The following is a 14,872-nucleotide window of genomic DNA, read 5'->3' on the forward strand; positions in this document are numbered from 1 at the left end:
ATTAAACCTATGAAGCCCACATGTCCACTCATTTATTTAAGGTAGCTTCACACATACTTGTAAAAGAGTAGGTTGTAGAGAAGAATTGCAAAGAAGAAAAAAATGAGAAGATCAGTATTTGGCTCTTTGGCTGGTGAAGGGACATTCATGCATTTACCGTATTTCACGGTCGTCCCGCTTCAACTTTTATTCAAAATAATTCTCATCTACACCCTATTAATAAAATTAAACGAGGCCAGACAAGGTAGGTGTGGAAATTTCTCGTACTCACTTGGCCTTTTTGACCTTGTTGAACTTCTTTTCTTTTTAAAATTTTCAAAACTTTTTTTTAAATTAAATTTTTAACATTTTAATTATATTAAAAAAAAATACATATTTTAGAAAGAATTAAAATCTTATCATTTTTATTTTTATATACATTAAAAATAAAAAAATACAAAATTTTAAATTAAATTATTTTTAAAATTTTATTTTAAATATAATCCAAACGAGGTGGATTGGACAATGCAATGTTTAAACTAAATCCCGAAGGTTTAAAAAAAGAAAATCCCAAACCGACCAATAACTTATTTATTTTAATTTCAAACCTGTGTCATTAAGAGTGGACAAGTACTTAGAAAAGCCATCTTACTATCATCCATCATAGCAAAAAAAAAAAATTATTTTCTTTTGATTTATCTTGAAAAATAAGTAAAAAATATATATTTTGAATTATTTAATTTTTATATAAAAATGAAAAAAAAATAAGTAAAATAAAATTTTAAAAAATATTATTTATTTAGTTATTTCATTATACTTTCCCTCTGACTTTGCAATAACAACAAAAGAAAATTAAATACAAGAAAGGTTTTCCTCTCACCTTTCGAAGGGAGTGCTATTGAAAAAAAAAAAGTTGCTTTTCATCAACTCACAGAGGACTTGCCATGTGGTAGAGAGTCTAGAAACAAGAGACTAGAGACCAGCCAACCAGCCAAGAGAGCCTTGTTTAATTGGTAACCCCAACAGGAACAAGACACCGTCCTTCCTCCTATCTCCAATTGCCTCGTCTCATTCTTGCTAAAATTTCCTTTTTTGGGTGGGCCTCTATGCTTCATTTATCACTAATGACGTTTTGGTTCATTGGAAGTCTTGTATGGCAATTCTAGAAATTGGGTTTATTCATCATTTCAAGTAAGGATTTTGGAGAGTCTACTTTTTGCACCTTTCTAATAATACATATCATTAAAAAATAGAAAGTTTTTCTTATGGGTTTCGCTTATTTTCTACCCCTACCGTGATCCCGTATTTTTGCGCGATGCATTTCCACGAAATTTTTATATAAATTTTCATATTTTTATTTTTATTTTTTGTTAGGTAGTTTGGGTTAAGATAATGATCTTTTTGACTTATTTTTCACCTATAATATAGTGATAAAAAGTTTCTCTGTTTGATCACGCTTCTTCAAAAGTAATTATCAATTAAAAAAAGGATTGAAATAGGAAATACGATTAAAACACAAATATGGATATCGTATTTTCGATGATGCGTTCTCACTCTATTTTTATAAATTTTGACTTTTAAATTTTAATTACTAAATTATGAAATTTGTTCGGATTAGATATTTTTTATTACTATACTTTGTCGTTTTATTCTTCCACTAAAATTCTTCATAATTGAAAAAAGATAAAAGAAATTAAAAAGGAAAAAGAAAAAGTTGTAAATCCTAAGAGGCCGCCGTCAACGAATGGCCTAACATAACAGCATTTAGTAACAGAAGAATAATTGAAAGAAGTAATTTCATCTCTCTCTAGATTTTCCTGGAAAGTTTTTTGAATCACCACAACGCTCTCACCAGTTTTCCGGAGAGTCACCGCCGGCGATGGCTCCTCACGACGACAGATCCGACGTTGCCGAGGAGGCCATGGTTGCCGAAGCCGAGAAGCGTCCCATCGCCACCATCGTCATCATCATCGGTTCTCACTCTCGCTCTATTGTTTTTTTGGTTAATGAGGAAAAGAAGGAAACTAAGAGAGAAAATTGAAAGCTGCTTGAATCTTAAAATAGTTTTTATTATTGTTTACGGTGTGAAGGTCTGTAAACTGAGCAAATTACGGCTTTTTGGCTTAGTTTTCAGATTCGAGATTCAGAGATTGTATCTTTTATTCTTGTGTTGTCTCGGATTCCAAACGCGATGTTATTTTATCGGATTGGTGATTTGATTGATTTTCTGGTTTTTGTTTGGAGTTTCAGCTATGCAGACTGAGGCGCTTCCGCTGGTGAACAGGTTCCAGCTGACGGAGGATCTCGACTCTGTGTGAGTGTACTCTTTTGTTGCTGATTTTATGGTTTTGGGATTACTATCGCTGAATCTAGTATCGGATGTTACTATATCATCAAGTTCAATAGTGTTTTTTTTTATTTTTTCCTTTCCTTTTTGTTTTTAATTTTAAATTTGCAACGATGTTGTTTTTTAATCTGTTTGAAATGAAAATGCATGAAATATGTTTCTAATATTCAAGAAATGAAAATGAAAAATTCACATTAAATAAGAAGATGGGTGTTTTAGACCTGCTTGAATGGAGGTTTTTTGTTTTCTTGGAAATGAAACATTGAAAATTTTAATTCTTTTATTTCTTATGCCTTCAGTTTCCCATCAGCAGCCAAACAGGGTATCCACAGTATTTTTTTCTGTATTCGTTAATATCACACGAGAATAATTAAACCTAGGAAGATAGAGCTATTTTCTTTTTCTATTTTTTTATTTTTTATTTACTGCTATCATTGGACAGAACAAGAATGGATTCATCGACAGAAATTCCTTTTATCTGTGGGTCAATGATTGATTTTTCTCATGGCAGCAGGACAATCTTCCACTGGATTATTGAGTTGGGCTGTTAGTTTGGTTGGAAAATTGTTTTACTGAACTGTCAGTTTGGTTGGAAAATTGTTTTACGAACTGTCTTTCAAAGGAAAAAAGAGAAATTGCTTTACTGAACTTAATCCTTTGTATTGTTTGGGGATTTGAAATGTGATCGCTTTTTTGAAACACATACTCTGTTCTTGTAACTTAAAACTTCATATAACTGTGGTATATTTCAAACAGTTTAGATTTTTTAAAAAAAAAAATCTTTTTTTTAAAAAAAAATCTTTTTTTTTTTAATTACAAAAAACTTAGTTTATTTCATAGATAATTAGTGATGATTATTGGGTAACTAAACCTTTAAAGTTAGATTCTCTGTGACTGAGATTCTCCGGGAGTGCCATGTATCTCTCTGATTTGGTTGCTGGTTTGGTATGCTAATGCTCAATTGTTCAGGTTCCCAAGAGGAGTTCCTTGGGTGCGGTATCATGGTATCTATAAAGATCTGCATATCAGTATAATCTGGCCAGGAAAAGATTTAGTTTTGGGTAAATATATGGTTCTGCTATTTATTTATTTTTTCTTAATCCATTCAGATCATTGAGTACATGCTTTGTCACTTGTGTGTCTATTCTTTTTCTTTATTTTTATTTTTTTGATATGCAAATAAGAATATATATATACACACACATGTGTACACATATGAGAAACATAATATGCAAGAAGTATACATGTGAGAAAACAAAAAGAAACAACCTACAAACTGGAGCACACGTATAGATTAGATATAAGGGAGTCCTTAAAAGATTGGTTAGTGTGTTGCGGCCCTTCAAAGGTTCTTCAATTGTGTTCCTTCCAAATTGTCTAGAAAAGGCAAATGGGAGCTGATCTCCAAGTCCTTCACTGAATGGTCACAGCCCGCTAGCTTTCGCAAAATGGATGAGATAGTCTACTGATTCTTATGCTTTTTTACACATACAATAATAATCCGCCAAAAACCATCATCTCCCTTTGAGTTGGTTCATAGTTAGAATTCCCATGTGAAAAAAACACTTTGGTACGAGCCCCAGAGCCCCACATTATATTTTTTTTTCTTTCCTTTATTTTTATATCAATCACCTATCAGGAAAGGATGCTTTCAAGATATTGGAAACATTTTTTCTTTTCATTCTTGAATTTTTCAAGTTGTGGATTATGTGATTTGGTAATTATGCAGTTATTTCCTTTATTATCCATAGCTCGAAAATTTCTGCTTTGGAGACTTTGCAAACAATCTTTATTTGTTTCAAATTTCAAATCTTATCAAAGCAAATGTTCCGTATGACTGTATCCAGTTACTGTACATGCCTTGACGTTTGTATTCAAGGTAGTGTGCATCTGTTCTTTTTAGAGAATGATATCTCATCCTTACATTGGTCCAAGTTAGGGTAGGGTGGGTGGAACCACGGCCGTAGCCCAACTAGCCTACCTTGTCACACTTGCATCAGTTCCAGATAGCACAGGGAGTCCACTGACCTCCGAGCTGCTATATCCAAGACTCTAAAGACATTTTCCCATGGTTAGGAATGCTCTTGCACCCACCATCTTGTTGAAGCTATTTTTTCAATTACTCCGTCTAGAACTAGTCTCTAGCTACAAAATGTCACCCTGTTCAATTTTTAGTGACTTAGAAGATTCTATGTCGTTTGTCCTTGGAATTTTTTTTTTTTTAATGCTTGGCTATATCCTACTTAGTATCTTATGTGAAAGAAATGCTGGAGCTGTCTTGTTGGCCATTGAGCAATTTCCTAAGAGTTGAGCAAAAACTTGCTTGGCTGGTGAAATATCCCCAATTCATAGATGTTAAGTGATTCATTCTCTCTGGTTGAGGTTTCTCATATTATCTTTCTTTTGTGGTGAGGGAATTTCATTCCCACTGTCCTTTTTTCATTGGAACCCGTTTGGTTATTTTCCATGATGCTTTTCTACTGGATCTTTTTTTATGCTTGATTCCATAATTGTAAACACTGAGAATTCTCCAGGTTATGCTCAACATAATGTTAGAAATGTAGTGGATATTGACCACCTCTAAGCAGGGACAAATGTGCTAGATTGCTTTTATTGGAAACTTCAAGACCACCCATTCCAACGCTATGCTATGGAACTTTGGGAATTAGTTCTATTCAGTGTTAGGAGAATGGATCAAGGAGCATAATAGACAAACATGTGACAACCATGTAATCATCCACAAGTAGTATTTATCTTAATTTGAGTTACTCAATGATGAGTTGGTTGTGAGTGCACTTGAGGCGTGGCCCTAGTGGCAAAGGGTTGGATGGGGATGTGAGAGGTTCAAGGTTCGAAGTTTGAGGTTTAAGTCACAGAAGGGATTAAAAAATGGTTGCCCACAAAAGAGAGTTGGTTTTTGGTGTTTATCATTGTCTTTATATGTTATGCCTTGTTAACCTAAAATGTTTTTCATCTTTCACAGGACAAAGCCTCATCTATTTAACTTCAGTTTTTAATCCATATTAGCCCGGTATGCATTATGGGCCCAAAGCTTGAGTCTTTTTTTATTCCCCCATCTGTGGTTATGATCTGTGATAGTTTGTTATTCATTGTGGGTCTATTATCTAACAACTTAAGTCTTTTGGTCAAATTGGTAGCCTAATAATTCCCATATATGTTTACTGTAATGTGTGAATTGTGACTTTAATCTGTGTGCATGCGTTTGTGCCTGAGAAAATACTACAAATCTGTATTCTTTTCGATGTCTGTACAAATATCTCTTAATTGCCTAGAAAGCTGTTAATTTTGCGTTGAATAAAGTTTGATTCATTTAATGTCAGTTGCAACTTTGATATATCCATTGACTATATCACTACTTGTAAGTTTATTATATGCATGTTTCTATTGGGCTCTCTAGTTCTTGGAATACCATCACTGTTTTCAATGTACTGCATATTTCATGTGGCTTAATTCTGGATTCCTTTTTGTTGACTCCTCCACCATTTCTTCAGGGGTTGATAACGTGGGCACTGTTTCTGCATCTCTTGTGACCTATGCTTCTATCCAAGCATTACAACCTGACCTTGTCATAAATGCAGGCACAGCTGGTGGTTTTAAGGTATGTTCCCTGCTGCAAAGAACCATTATATATATAGATATATATGTATGTATGTATGTATGTATAGAGAGAGAGAGTTGGAGGCAAATAAACTATAATTAGAGAAAGGTGGTGCAACCCAAGTACATTAAATATACAAGGTGCACCTAGGCTTAAGAAAACAAAGAATTACATGACACCTCATGGATTAACATGAAGCCAAATTATCCTCAAAATTTAGCAAGGTGATATTGGTATCCACCACCAGCCCCTTGGACTAAATAAGAATGTTTTGAGAAATTGATTTTTCATGACCAGTAAAGACTGCTCTTAACCATCAAAAGATCTCTTTTTCTTTTCTTTCCAATTTGTCCAATGTAGACACAAAGACTTTTTTTAAAATAGGTAACATTTTTCTTTTCTTTTTGTCCCTATTGGGACTCAAACTTGGAACCTGCTATATCCCCAATCCAACTCCTTATCACTTGAGTTAGGCCTCAAGGGCATATAGGAGCCATTTTCTGAACCAATCTTGGACAACAATTTAGGGTCCCAAATCTCTTTGATTGGAAATGTTAAGGCTGCACCTGAAGACAGTCTTGTAGGAAGACATGACTGAGGAGACGCCCTTCAGAGAAGCCTTGTATACCAACTTATCCTAAATGCTGCTGCTGCTACTACCACTGTGTCTAAAAGCTCCATAAGTAGGTCTGCGAGCTCCCACTTCTAATCAAAGAAACCTCTCCATGATGCACTGCCCTGGTGTGCTACTCCCTCAACCGGATAATCCTGATTCCCCTAAAGAAGCATCTTTGCCAACTGCTATATTAAATAACGCAAGAAATGGACTTGCATAGGACCTCTGCACACCAACCATCATGCCAAAATTTGGTTCAAAGATTGTACTCCACCAAGACGCGAGGTCTAGAAGAAAGCTATTCCAACCTTTTCCAATTACTTTCCAGAGATTCACCTCATAATCTCCCTTACCTGCTTTAGATACCAACAAGCTTTATTAAGGAGTGAAATGCTTCTAGTACTCAAGCCACTAGTGGGCTTATCATAACATGCTGTCTCTCATTGAACCAGAAAATCTCATTGCTTTTCTTGTTTAAAGTATCTGAACTCATCTAGAGCTATTTCTGTTTTTCTTTTCCATCTCTTATAGTGGTTGAGATCCTTAAGCTGATAAACTGTGAAATTGTCTGTCATTGTTTTAGGTTTACTATAGTAGTCCTCAACTATGGAAGTTCTAGTAATCCTCAACCATAGGATTTGTCTTTCTTTCTTTCTTTCTTTTTCCTTGAGGCTTGTTATCTTGGACTATAATTAATAATAGAGCTATGCCCTCTTAGAGAAGGAACTAAACCCTTTATTGCATTTTGTAGACTTATTTTCCATGAAAATTGTGTACAATTTTATAATTTTTCTTTATGAGTTGTCCATTTATTTGTATATTTTGAGATTTATTCTTAGATGTTTTCAGGCCAAAGGAGCATGTGTTGGTGATGTTGTTCTTGCGACTGATGTTGCTTTCCATGATAGGCGGATACCTATTCCTGTAAGTTTTTCTTGTATTCAGTTCTCATCTTTCTGATATCTTGTTAATGTGGCAAGGCACCTTGAAGAGTGGTTATCCATGAATTTGTCCTTAATCTGCACTATGGAGCATAAGGGAGATATTCAAATTGCAGAAGTTGTAAAATTTTCTTCTATTCACCTGTTCAAGCAAAACCTAAGCTGGATGTTTTTGTGCTGTGTTACCAGGGTTCAAATATAATAATGATATTCTTGGATATAGATTCATATTTAAACAATATTGTAGAGTACAACCAAATTTATAATGTAGATTAAGCAATGTAACATTTATGGATCATCAATATGCATAGATAGGTCTGGATGAGCTTACAAGAATAAACTGTATATAGGTATGTAGTCCATCGCTGGAGTTCTGGATCAGATTTTTCTGTTTCGTACCAAAAATGGCCATTTTTACTTATTGACAGTTCCTATTTGTTCTTCTTAGATGATGGAATGGTTGATGATTGCATTTGTGAAATGAACTATTAACCTGCCAAACAATACAAATTAGTTGCTTTCTCTTTCTTGTCAACCCTTTTAGTAGCACTGTTCAGTCAATTTTCATCTGCTCCAAGTTTCTTTTGCAGGTCTTTGATCAGTATGGAATTGGTTTAAGGAAGGCCTGCTCAGCACCCAATCTTTTAAAGGAGCTTAACCTAAAGGTGTTTACTGGGCAGTAAAAATGCTTGGATTAATAGTTATTCAAGTCCATCTTTGTGCGAAGTTTTTTGAATGCTTTCTTGTTTGGAATGGTTTGACACATCTATTTGACAATTTAAGCCCATTGTAATATCATCAGCAATTCAAGTTGTTTTATTTTAGAACCACCTCTATGCAGAACTCTTAGCTAACTGTTTAAGGGCATTAAATTCTCAGTTTTTTAACTGCTCAAAAAGTGCTCTTGTTTTTTCCTGTTTTGATTTTGGTCGCCTTACTTTTTTGTCTTGTTGGATGATTGGTCATGACTGCTATTCTAGATACCTAAGCTTTCGATACAATTTATTGGAATTTTCTTTTAAGTGTATGGAAAGAAAGCATCAGCTTCTTTGTAGAGATATATTCAGGAGGTTAATGAGAGCATAGTTTTGCATTCAGTCTAGGTCCTCTGTATCTCATTTTTGTAGAGCATGCAGATGCGTATGTATATCTTCTCTTTGTGTTAACAAATTTCTGTTTTAAGAGTGAAAAAATATGGGTCTTTAGTAGGATAACAGATAAATTTAATTTACAGATATTGCTTCTGTTTGTACTGACTAGTTAAAATGAATAAGTTTCCGCCCCTATGGTGTTCATAATGTAAACAATGTCAATGCTTCAGGTAATCATGGCTTTACCTATACACTAGGGAACATTTCTTCGTGGTTGGATGTTGATACATTGATATGATGTAGGTTTTTGTGCACATCTATTATGTTTAAGATGCTTTCTTGTAGTATGTAAGTTGTTATTGTGATTAAGTTGTAGCATTGATATGATGTAGGTTTTTGGCTTCTCTGAATAAAAATGACATGGTATTGTTTCTTCTTTTATAACTGCAAAGACCTCTTAAGTCTCAATTATGCTAGTTTGCATGTTTCAGATTGGTGCATTGTCCACCGGGGATTCTTTAGATATGTCTCCACATGATGAATCATCAATTTTGGCAAATGGTGCTACAGTCAAAGACATGGAGGTAACCTTTTTATCATTCTTGAGCTAGCTACTAGCATATTTCTTTTCTGCCTTCACTTTAGTGGATCAGCCATTGGTTTCATCAAAGTACTTACTTTGTTCTGCTTTGAACATGTGGGTTGTGGGAGTTACCAGGATCTATTTTCTTTTTAACGGGCAATAAGAATAATATATTGTATTAACAAGCACCAAAAAAAACACAGCAGTCCAACATATATAGGACATATACAAAGAGTGCTAAAGGATCAACAAAAGTCCCCCTCTCTTAGCAAGAGCTCAACCAACCAACAAAATCTAGTAAAGACTTTGAGCCTTCAATACAACTTTACCCACCAAAAAAGGGCACCAAGGAACAGACTCTTAAGAACATGGACTGATTGCTCCTCATTTTCAAATGACCTTTGATTCCTCGCTTTCCAAACTATTCAAAAAATTTGTTATGCTGCAGCTTACCATACCTTTCTTCGTCTTCTTACTAGGAAGAAGCCATGTCAACCTAGACAAGTCTCTCTAAGTGTGGGAGACGAAACCCAAGAAACGTCAAACTAAGAGAAAAAGCAACTCCTAGAGAACCCTTGTCTTGATACAATGCAATAAAATGTAATTTATTGATTCTTCTTTGACTTAACAAAAGAAGCATTTATTAATCAGAGTCAAAACCTTTCCCTAACAAGCTTTCCTCACAAAGAAGAAGCTTACTTTAGATGATATGAATGTTCCTTATGCTTCAATTGCAGCAAGCCTCTCCATTATTGATTTCTAAATTTGGGTTTCAGGGAGCGGCCGTTGCCTATGTAGCAGATCTTCTAAAAGTCCCTGTGATATTCATAAAGGCAGTGACTGATATCGTGGATGGTGAAAAACCAACAGCCGAAGAATTTTTGCAGAATTTGGCGGCTGTAACTGCTGCACTCGATCAGTCAGTCACCAAAGTTGTTGATTTCATCAACGGGAAGTGCATTTCTGAACTTTGACGACCGATCCGGTGGGGTCTCAACTTGCAGGTTTCTATAAAGATAAACATGGAGGTATCTCATAAACACCTCTGTTTCATTAAAAATATCATATGAATGATTGAAAATGTGTAATTTAAAAGTTAAAAACAGCCAAAGTTCCCAGTTTGGTTAGGCTTATGTTTCACTTTACTGGTCTGAGTCTCATCTAATGAAATCTATGGATTATCTGCAAATTGACATCTTCCTAGTCAATTGCATACTACCTTTTCTTCTGAGCATTGTATAGTTACTCATGTCTTACCGGTCCAGTCCTTTTTTAAACTGTTAGTGTAACAACAGGAAATGATCTAGGGCATCACTTTGAAAATTTGGTTTGATTATCATTGTTGATGATTTCAGAGTCTCACTAACGGGGAGGTGTTGCGCTTGATTTTAATCATTCAATTTCTAGAACCAACAATGGATTCTCTCTAGGGTTGGAGGTCTGGCGGAGTGTTGAAATGGTGTAGCGCTCTAACTTCACCCCATAATACGTACAGAGGTTGAAGGAATCTCATGCCCGAAAATAAAAGTTCTGAAGTTACAAAGTTGGTGATTTGATGAATGAAATTGATCTCCATTTCCTAGTTAACACATCCGCTTAAAACGGACGCATTTGAGCTTCAAACAATGGGCGGACTGGGCCCCTGCCCAACCAAAATAATAAGACTATGTTTGGGTCTTAGGAAAAAAACAAACCAAAAATAAAAATATATTTTTTAATATATGAAAGAAAGAAAAAATGCATTTGGGAAAAGAGCAAGTAAAATACTTAAATATTTTCTTTTCAATTTTAAAATACTAAAAAAATTTCCTTTCAATTTTCCTTAAATAAAGAAAAATGCAGTTTCCAATAATCTAATTATCTTTTCCTTGATATTTTTGTTTAGTAAAAGACTTTCCTTAGTTTTAAAATACTAAAAAATTTTCATTTCGATTTTCCTTAGATAAAGGAAAATTTGAGGAAAATATATAGTTGTCAATAATTTAATTATCCAGAGAATTTTTTATTTTTTATTTTTATAAAATTTCTTTACTTCTTTTCTTATTTTCTATATTTTATTTTTTTATTTTTCCAATCTATTTTCTTTTCCTCTTCCATCATTTTACCTTACATCACGTGGTTTTGTAACTGAACTTGGTATTTGGTGGTAAGAGGGGGGGGGGACATGGTCAGCCCCACAGGTCTATTCTACTTCAGAATCCTATGAATGGACCATAAATTCATGGGTCACCCCTTCATCAGAATAGCAATTTCACGTCCAGAGGAGTTTTCTCAACAAGACTCAAGATCAGATGGTGATGATTGATTAACAAAATGCACCATCTAAACAAATCAATCAATGCCGCTGATACAGCCCATGCCCAAACCCTTCACCTAACCTCTAGCTACATCTTTAAACTTGAGACCCATGAAGTCCATGCTTCTCAGCTAATCCATTAAACCTCTATACATAACAATAGAAGACTTGGGTGTCACCCTTCACATGAAATGATAAAGTCATAACACCCTTCAGCTTATTTAAATATCAAAACCATGCAATGCCACAATATATATATAAATCAGCAGTTCAATGCTAGATTTCATTGCAAGGGAGAAGAGTCTCTACAACCTCTTCTGCAGGCAAAATATTCAGCATTCCTTTTGAAAAAGAGGGGACATGGGGAGTGGGACAGTTGAGCAAGTGGGCTCATTGAAGAAGGCTAACCCTGGCAAAGCCACGATTCTGGCTCTGGGCAAGGCCTTCCCTCATCAGCTTGTCATGCAAGAGTTTCTGGTTGATGGGTATTTCAGGAACACAAACTGTGATGATCCAGACCTCAAGGAGAAGCTAGCTAGACTCTGTAATACCTCTAACCTTCTTTTGCATTTCTTTCTTATTAGAATGTGGCAATAAACAAGGTTAGGCTCATCTCAATTTGTTGCCATTGCAAACCTGCCACCAACCACAGCAACCCATGTCAGGGTATAATTGATTTATATAACTAAATGATGAATAGAGAAGCAAATTATATTGAAAACTAACAACTCGGTGGCTTCAGACTATTTTTCAATCTAAATACGAGTCGACCAATGATATAGCAAGCCCCAAACAGAAAATCATGGATGGTCAATTCTTAGGATCCTTTCAAGGATCATCACAATTTGGTTGTGATGGATTTTGATACATCCAGCGTGGTGAGTGTTGAAAAGTAACGTGACAGTTCATATGGTAAATGCAGCTCCTCTGAAGGCTTATAACTAAAATAACTGTCATCTCATTCTGCACTGTTTCTTTACAGGCAAGACAACGACAGTTAAAACAAGGTATGTGGTCATGTCAGAAGAGATCCTAAGGAAGTACCCAGAGCTTGTCATTGAGGGCCAACCGACGGTAAAGCAGCGATTAGATATATGCAACAAGGCTGTCACACAGATGGCAATAGACGCTTCAAAAGCTTGCATCAAGAAATGGGGCAGGTCTGTTTCAGAGATAACTCACTTGGTCTATGTGTCCTCAAGTGAGGCCCGGCTGCCAGGGGGTGACCTCTACCTAGCAAAAGGACTAGGGCTGAGCCCTGAGACTCATCGGGTCCAGCTCTACTTCATGGGCTGCTCAGGAGGTGTGGCTGGCCTCCGTGTTGCAAAAGACATTGCTGAGAACAATCCTGAGAGTCGAGTTCTGCTTGCCACTTCAGAAACTACTATTATTGGGTTCAAACCACCAAGTGCAGACCGTCCATATGATCTAGTAGGGGTTGCACTCTTTGGGGATGGAGCTGGAGCCATGATAATAGGCTCTGACCCAATTCCAAGCACTGAAAGGCCTCTCTTTGAGCTCCACACAGCCATCCAGAATTTCTTGCCAGACACTGAGAAGACCATTGATGGACGACTCACGGAAGAAGGGATTAGCTTCAAGCTAGCAAGGGAACTCCCTCAGATAATTGAAGATCACATCGAGGCATTCTGTGATAAACTGATTCGAAATGTTGGATTTTCTGATGAAGACTACAACAAGATCTTCTGGGCAGTCCATCCAGGCGGGCCTGCAATCTTGAATAGGATGGAAAAGAGGCTTGACTTGCTGCCAGAGAAGCTGAATGCTAGTAGGCGAGCACTGGCAGACTACGGAAATGCTAGCAGCAATACCATTGTGTATGTGCTGGAGTACATGTTAGAAGAGAGCTCAAAGACGAAGAGGCAAGACCAGGGAGATGGTGAGTGGGGATTGATTCTGGCTTTTGGTCCCGGGATTACCTTCGAGGGAATCCTTGCAAGGAACCTCACTGTCTAAGAATAATCTCCTGCTTTACACCTCTCACAATTTAGTCTTCTACTAGCATACTACCATTCTCATCCAAGACCTATGCTTGGATTTTTTCTGTCCAAACGCCTTTTTTTTTTTTAACACAAATTGCAATCAATTAATCCAGAATGAAAGTTCTTTTCATGTCTTCAGAGGAATCGAAACGGGAAATTATAAACTCGAAGCTCGTTTCATTCTCTTTACAGAATCCATTAACGTATAATGTCAATTCTTCAAAGGAATCAAAACGAGGACTCATCGCTATCATTTGGCGAACTAGGTTTCATGAATTATCAGAAATATCAGAATGGACTTGTAAGAGAAATAATGAGCATTGCATCACTAGGTTTTCTGACCCCAAGAACAAAATCCTAACTTCACTGCGCTGATAGGGTAAGTTTCTAGTATCAAATTGACTCCATCTTTCAATTAGGTGAATCCATCAACAGAAGAAGACAGAACAGAAAACTATTAAACCTTGAAGGCACAGGACGAAAATGGTTAGAAGAAAAATAATCTCACGAGAACCATTCAGAATCGCACACCCTTGTTCCTCTCCAAAGATCATGCAATATCTTCATTGCATGAGAAATTCGCGAAAAGCGCTATGCTATTATCAACGAAGACGATGATGAGACTGCATTCAAAATTTTCCGAGGCCCTGTTTGGTTGCCGAGAAAACCAGGTGAAAATAAAGCAGAAACGGAAATTTGAATCTGAGGTCAAGTGTCGTTTTGGACTCTGAATCTGAGGTCAAACGTCAAAACATCCAACGGCGTCGTTTTCGTAGTCAAACGGAGAAAATGGAGTGAATTTCGGCATCAAGACGAGAACTGGAGGAGAAAAAAACGGAGGAAAAACGGTGTCGATTCGATTGCCCGTCGAGAACAAAGAAAGAGAGGAAAACTAAACGACGTCGTTTCAAGGTCCTAACTCGAACATTAAAATAGAGGTAATTAAAATTATTTTCCACCCTGTTTGGTTACCTAGAATTCTAACTCAACCCACCCAAAACTATCCAATTCAACGATCAAAAAAACATCACATATCACTCATTGACATATATTTAAGCCCTAATTGATTGACTTCCGAAATGTTAAAAGTACATTTTTTTAAGCTTTTTAAAATTCTAAGCATTTATTATATTTTTAATTATTTCTTAAAATATTATCAAAAATACCTTAAATTTATTCTTAAAAAGTCATATACTTGTAAAAATCATATGACCGTTTCGAGTTCTCTTCTGCACAGATGGTTCGTGTAATTGGATGTCGATTGTCGTCTTCATTGTAATTACTCGTCATGTGCCCACATTAGACATAATATAAAAATAAAAACTATGTTATTTTTTATATAAGTTTTATTTTAACTAATGAAAGATTATTCATGTTTCATAAATTGTAAAGAACCA

At 35.8% G+C, this 14,872-nt stretch overlaps 2 protein-coding genes across 3 annotated transcripts; both read left to right on the top strand.

Annotated features, from left to right (window-relative positions):
* The first annotated feature begins 1,632 nt into the window (after positions 1-1,632).
* GRIP58 (ripening-related protein-like) lies at positions 1,633-10,391 on the top strand. 2 transcript variants are annotated; one of them, XM_010646747.3, is made up of 8 exons: positions 1,633-1,952; positions 2,230-2,293; positions 3,296-3,387; positions 5,839-5,945; positions 7,411-7,485; positions 8,093-8,167; positions 9,085-9,177; positions 9,953-10,365. In XM_010646747.3, the coding sequence occupies exons 1-8, from the start codon at positions 1,859-1,861 to the stop codon at positions 10,148-10,150; spliced, it is 798 nt and encodes a 265-aa protein (XP_010645049.1). In that variant the 5' UTR covers positions 1,633-1,858; the 3' UTR covers positions 10,151-10,365.
* A 100-nt stretch (positions 10,392-10,491) lies between these two features.
* On the top strand, positions 10,492-13,660 carry LOC100258906 (type III polyketide synthase B). Its single transcript, XM_002276617.4, has 2 exons — positions 10,492-12,016; positions 12,455-13,660. Exons 1-2 carry the CDS (start codon positions 11,833-11,835, stop codon positions 13,447-13,449), a joined length of 1,179 nt encoding a protein of 392 aa, XP_002276653.1. The 5' UTR covers positions 10,492-11,832; the 3' UTR covers positions 13,450-13,660.
* Positions 13,661-14,872: the final 1,212 nt, after the last annotated feature.

The sequence above is a fragment of the Vitis vinifera genome, chromosome 3 (genome assembly GCF_030704535.1).
Source record: "Vitis vinifera cultivar Pinot Noir 40024 chromosome 3, ASM3070453v1".
Lineage (NCBI taxonomy): Eukaryota > Viridiplantae > Streptophyta > Magnoliopsida > Vitales > Vitaceae > Vitis > Vitis vinifera.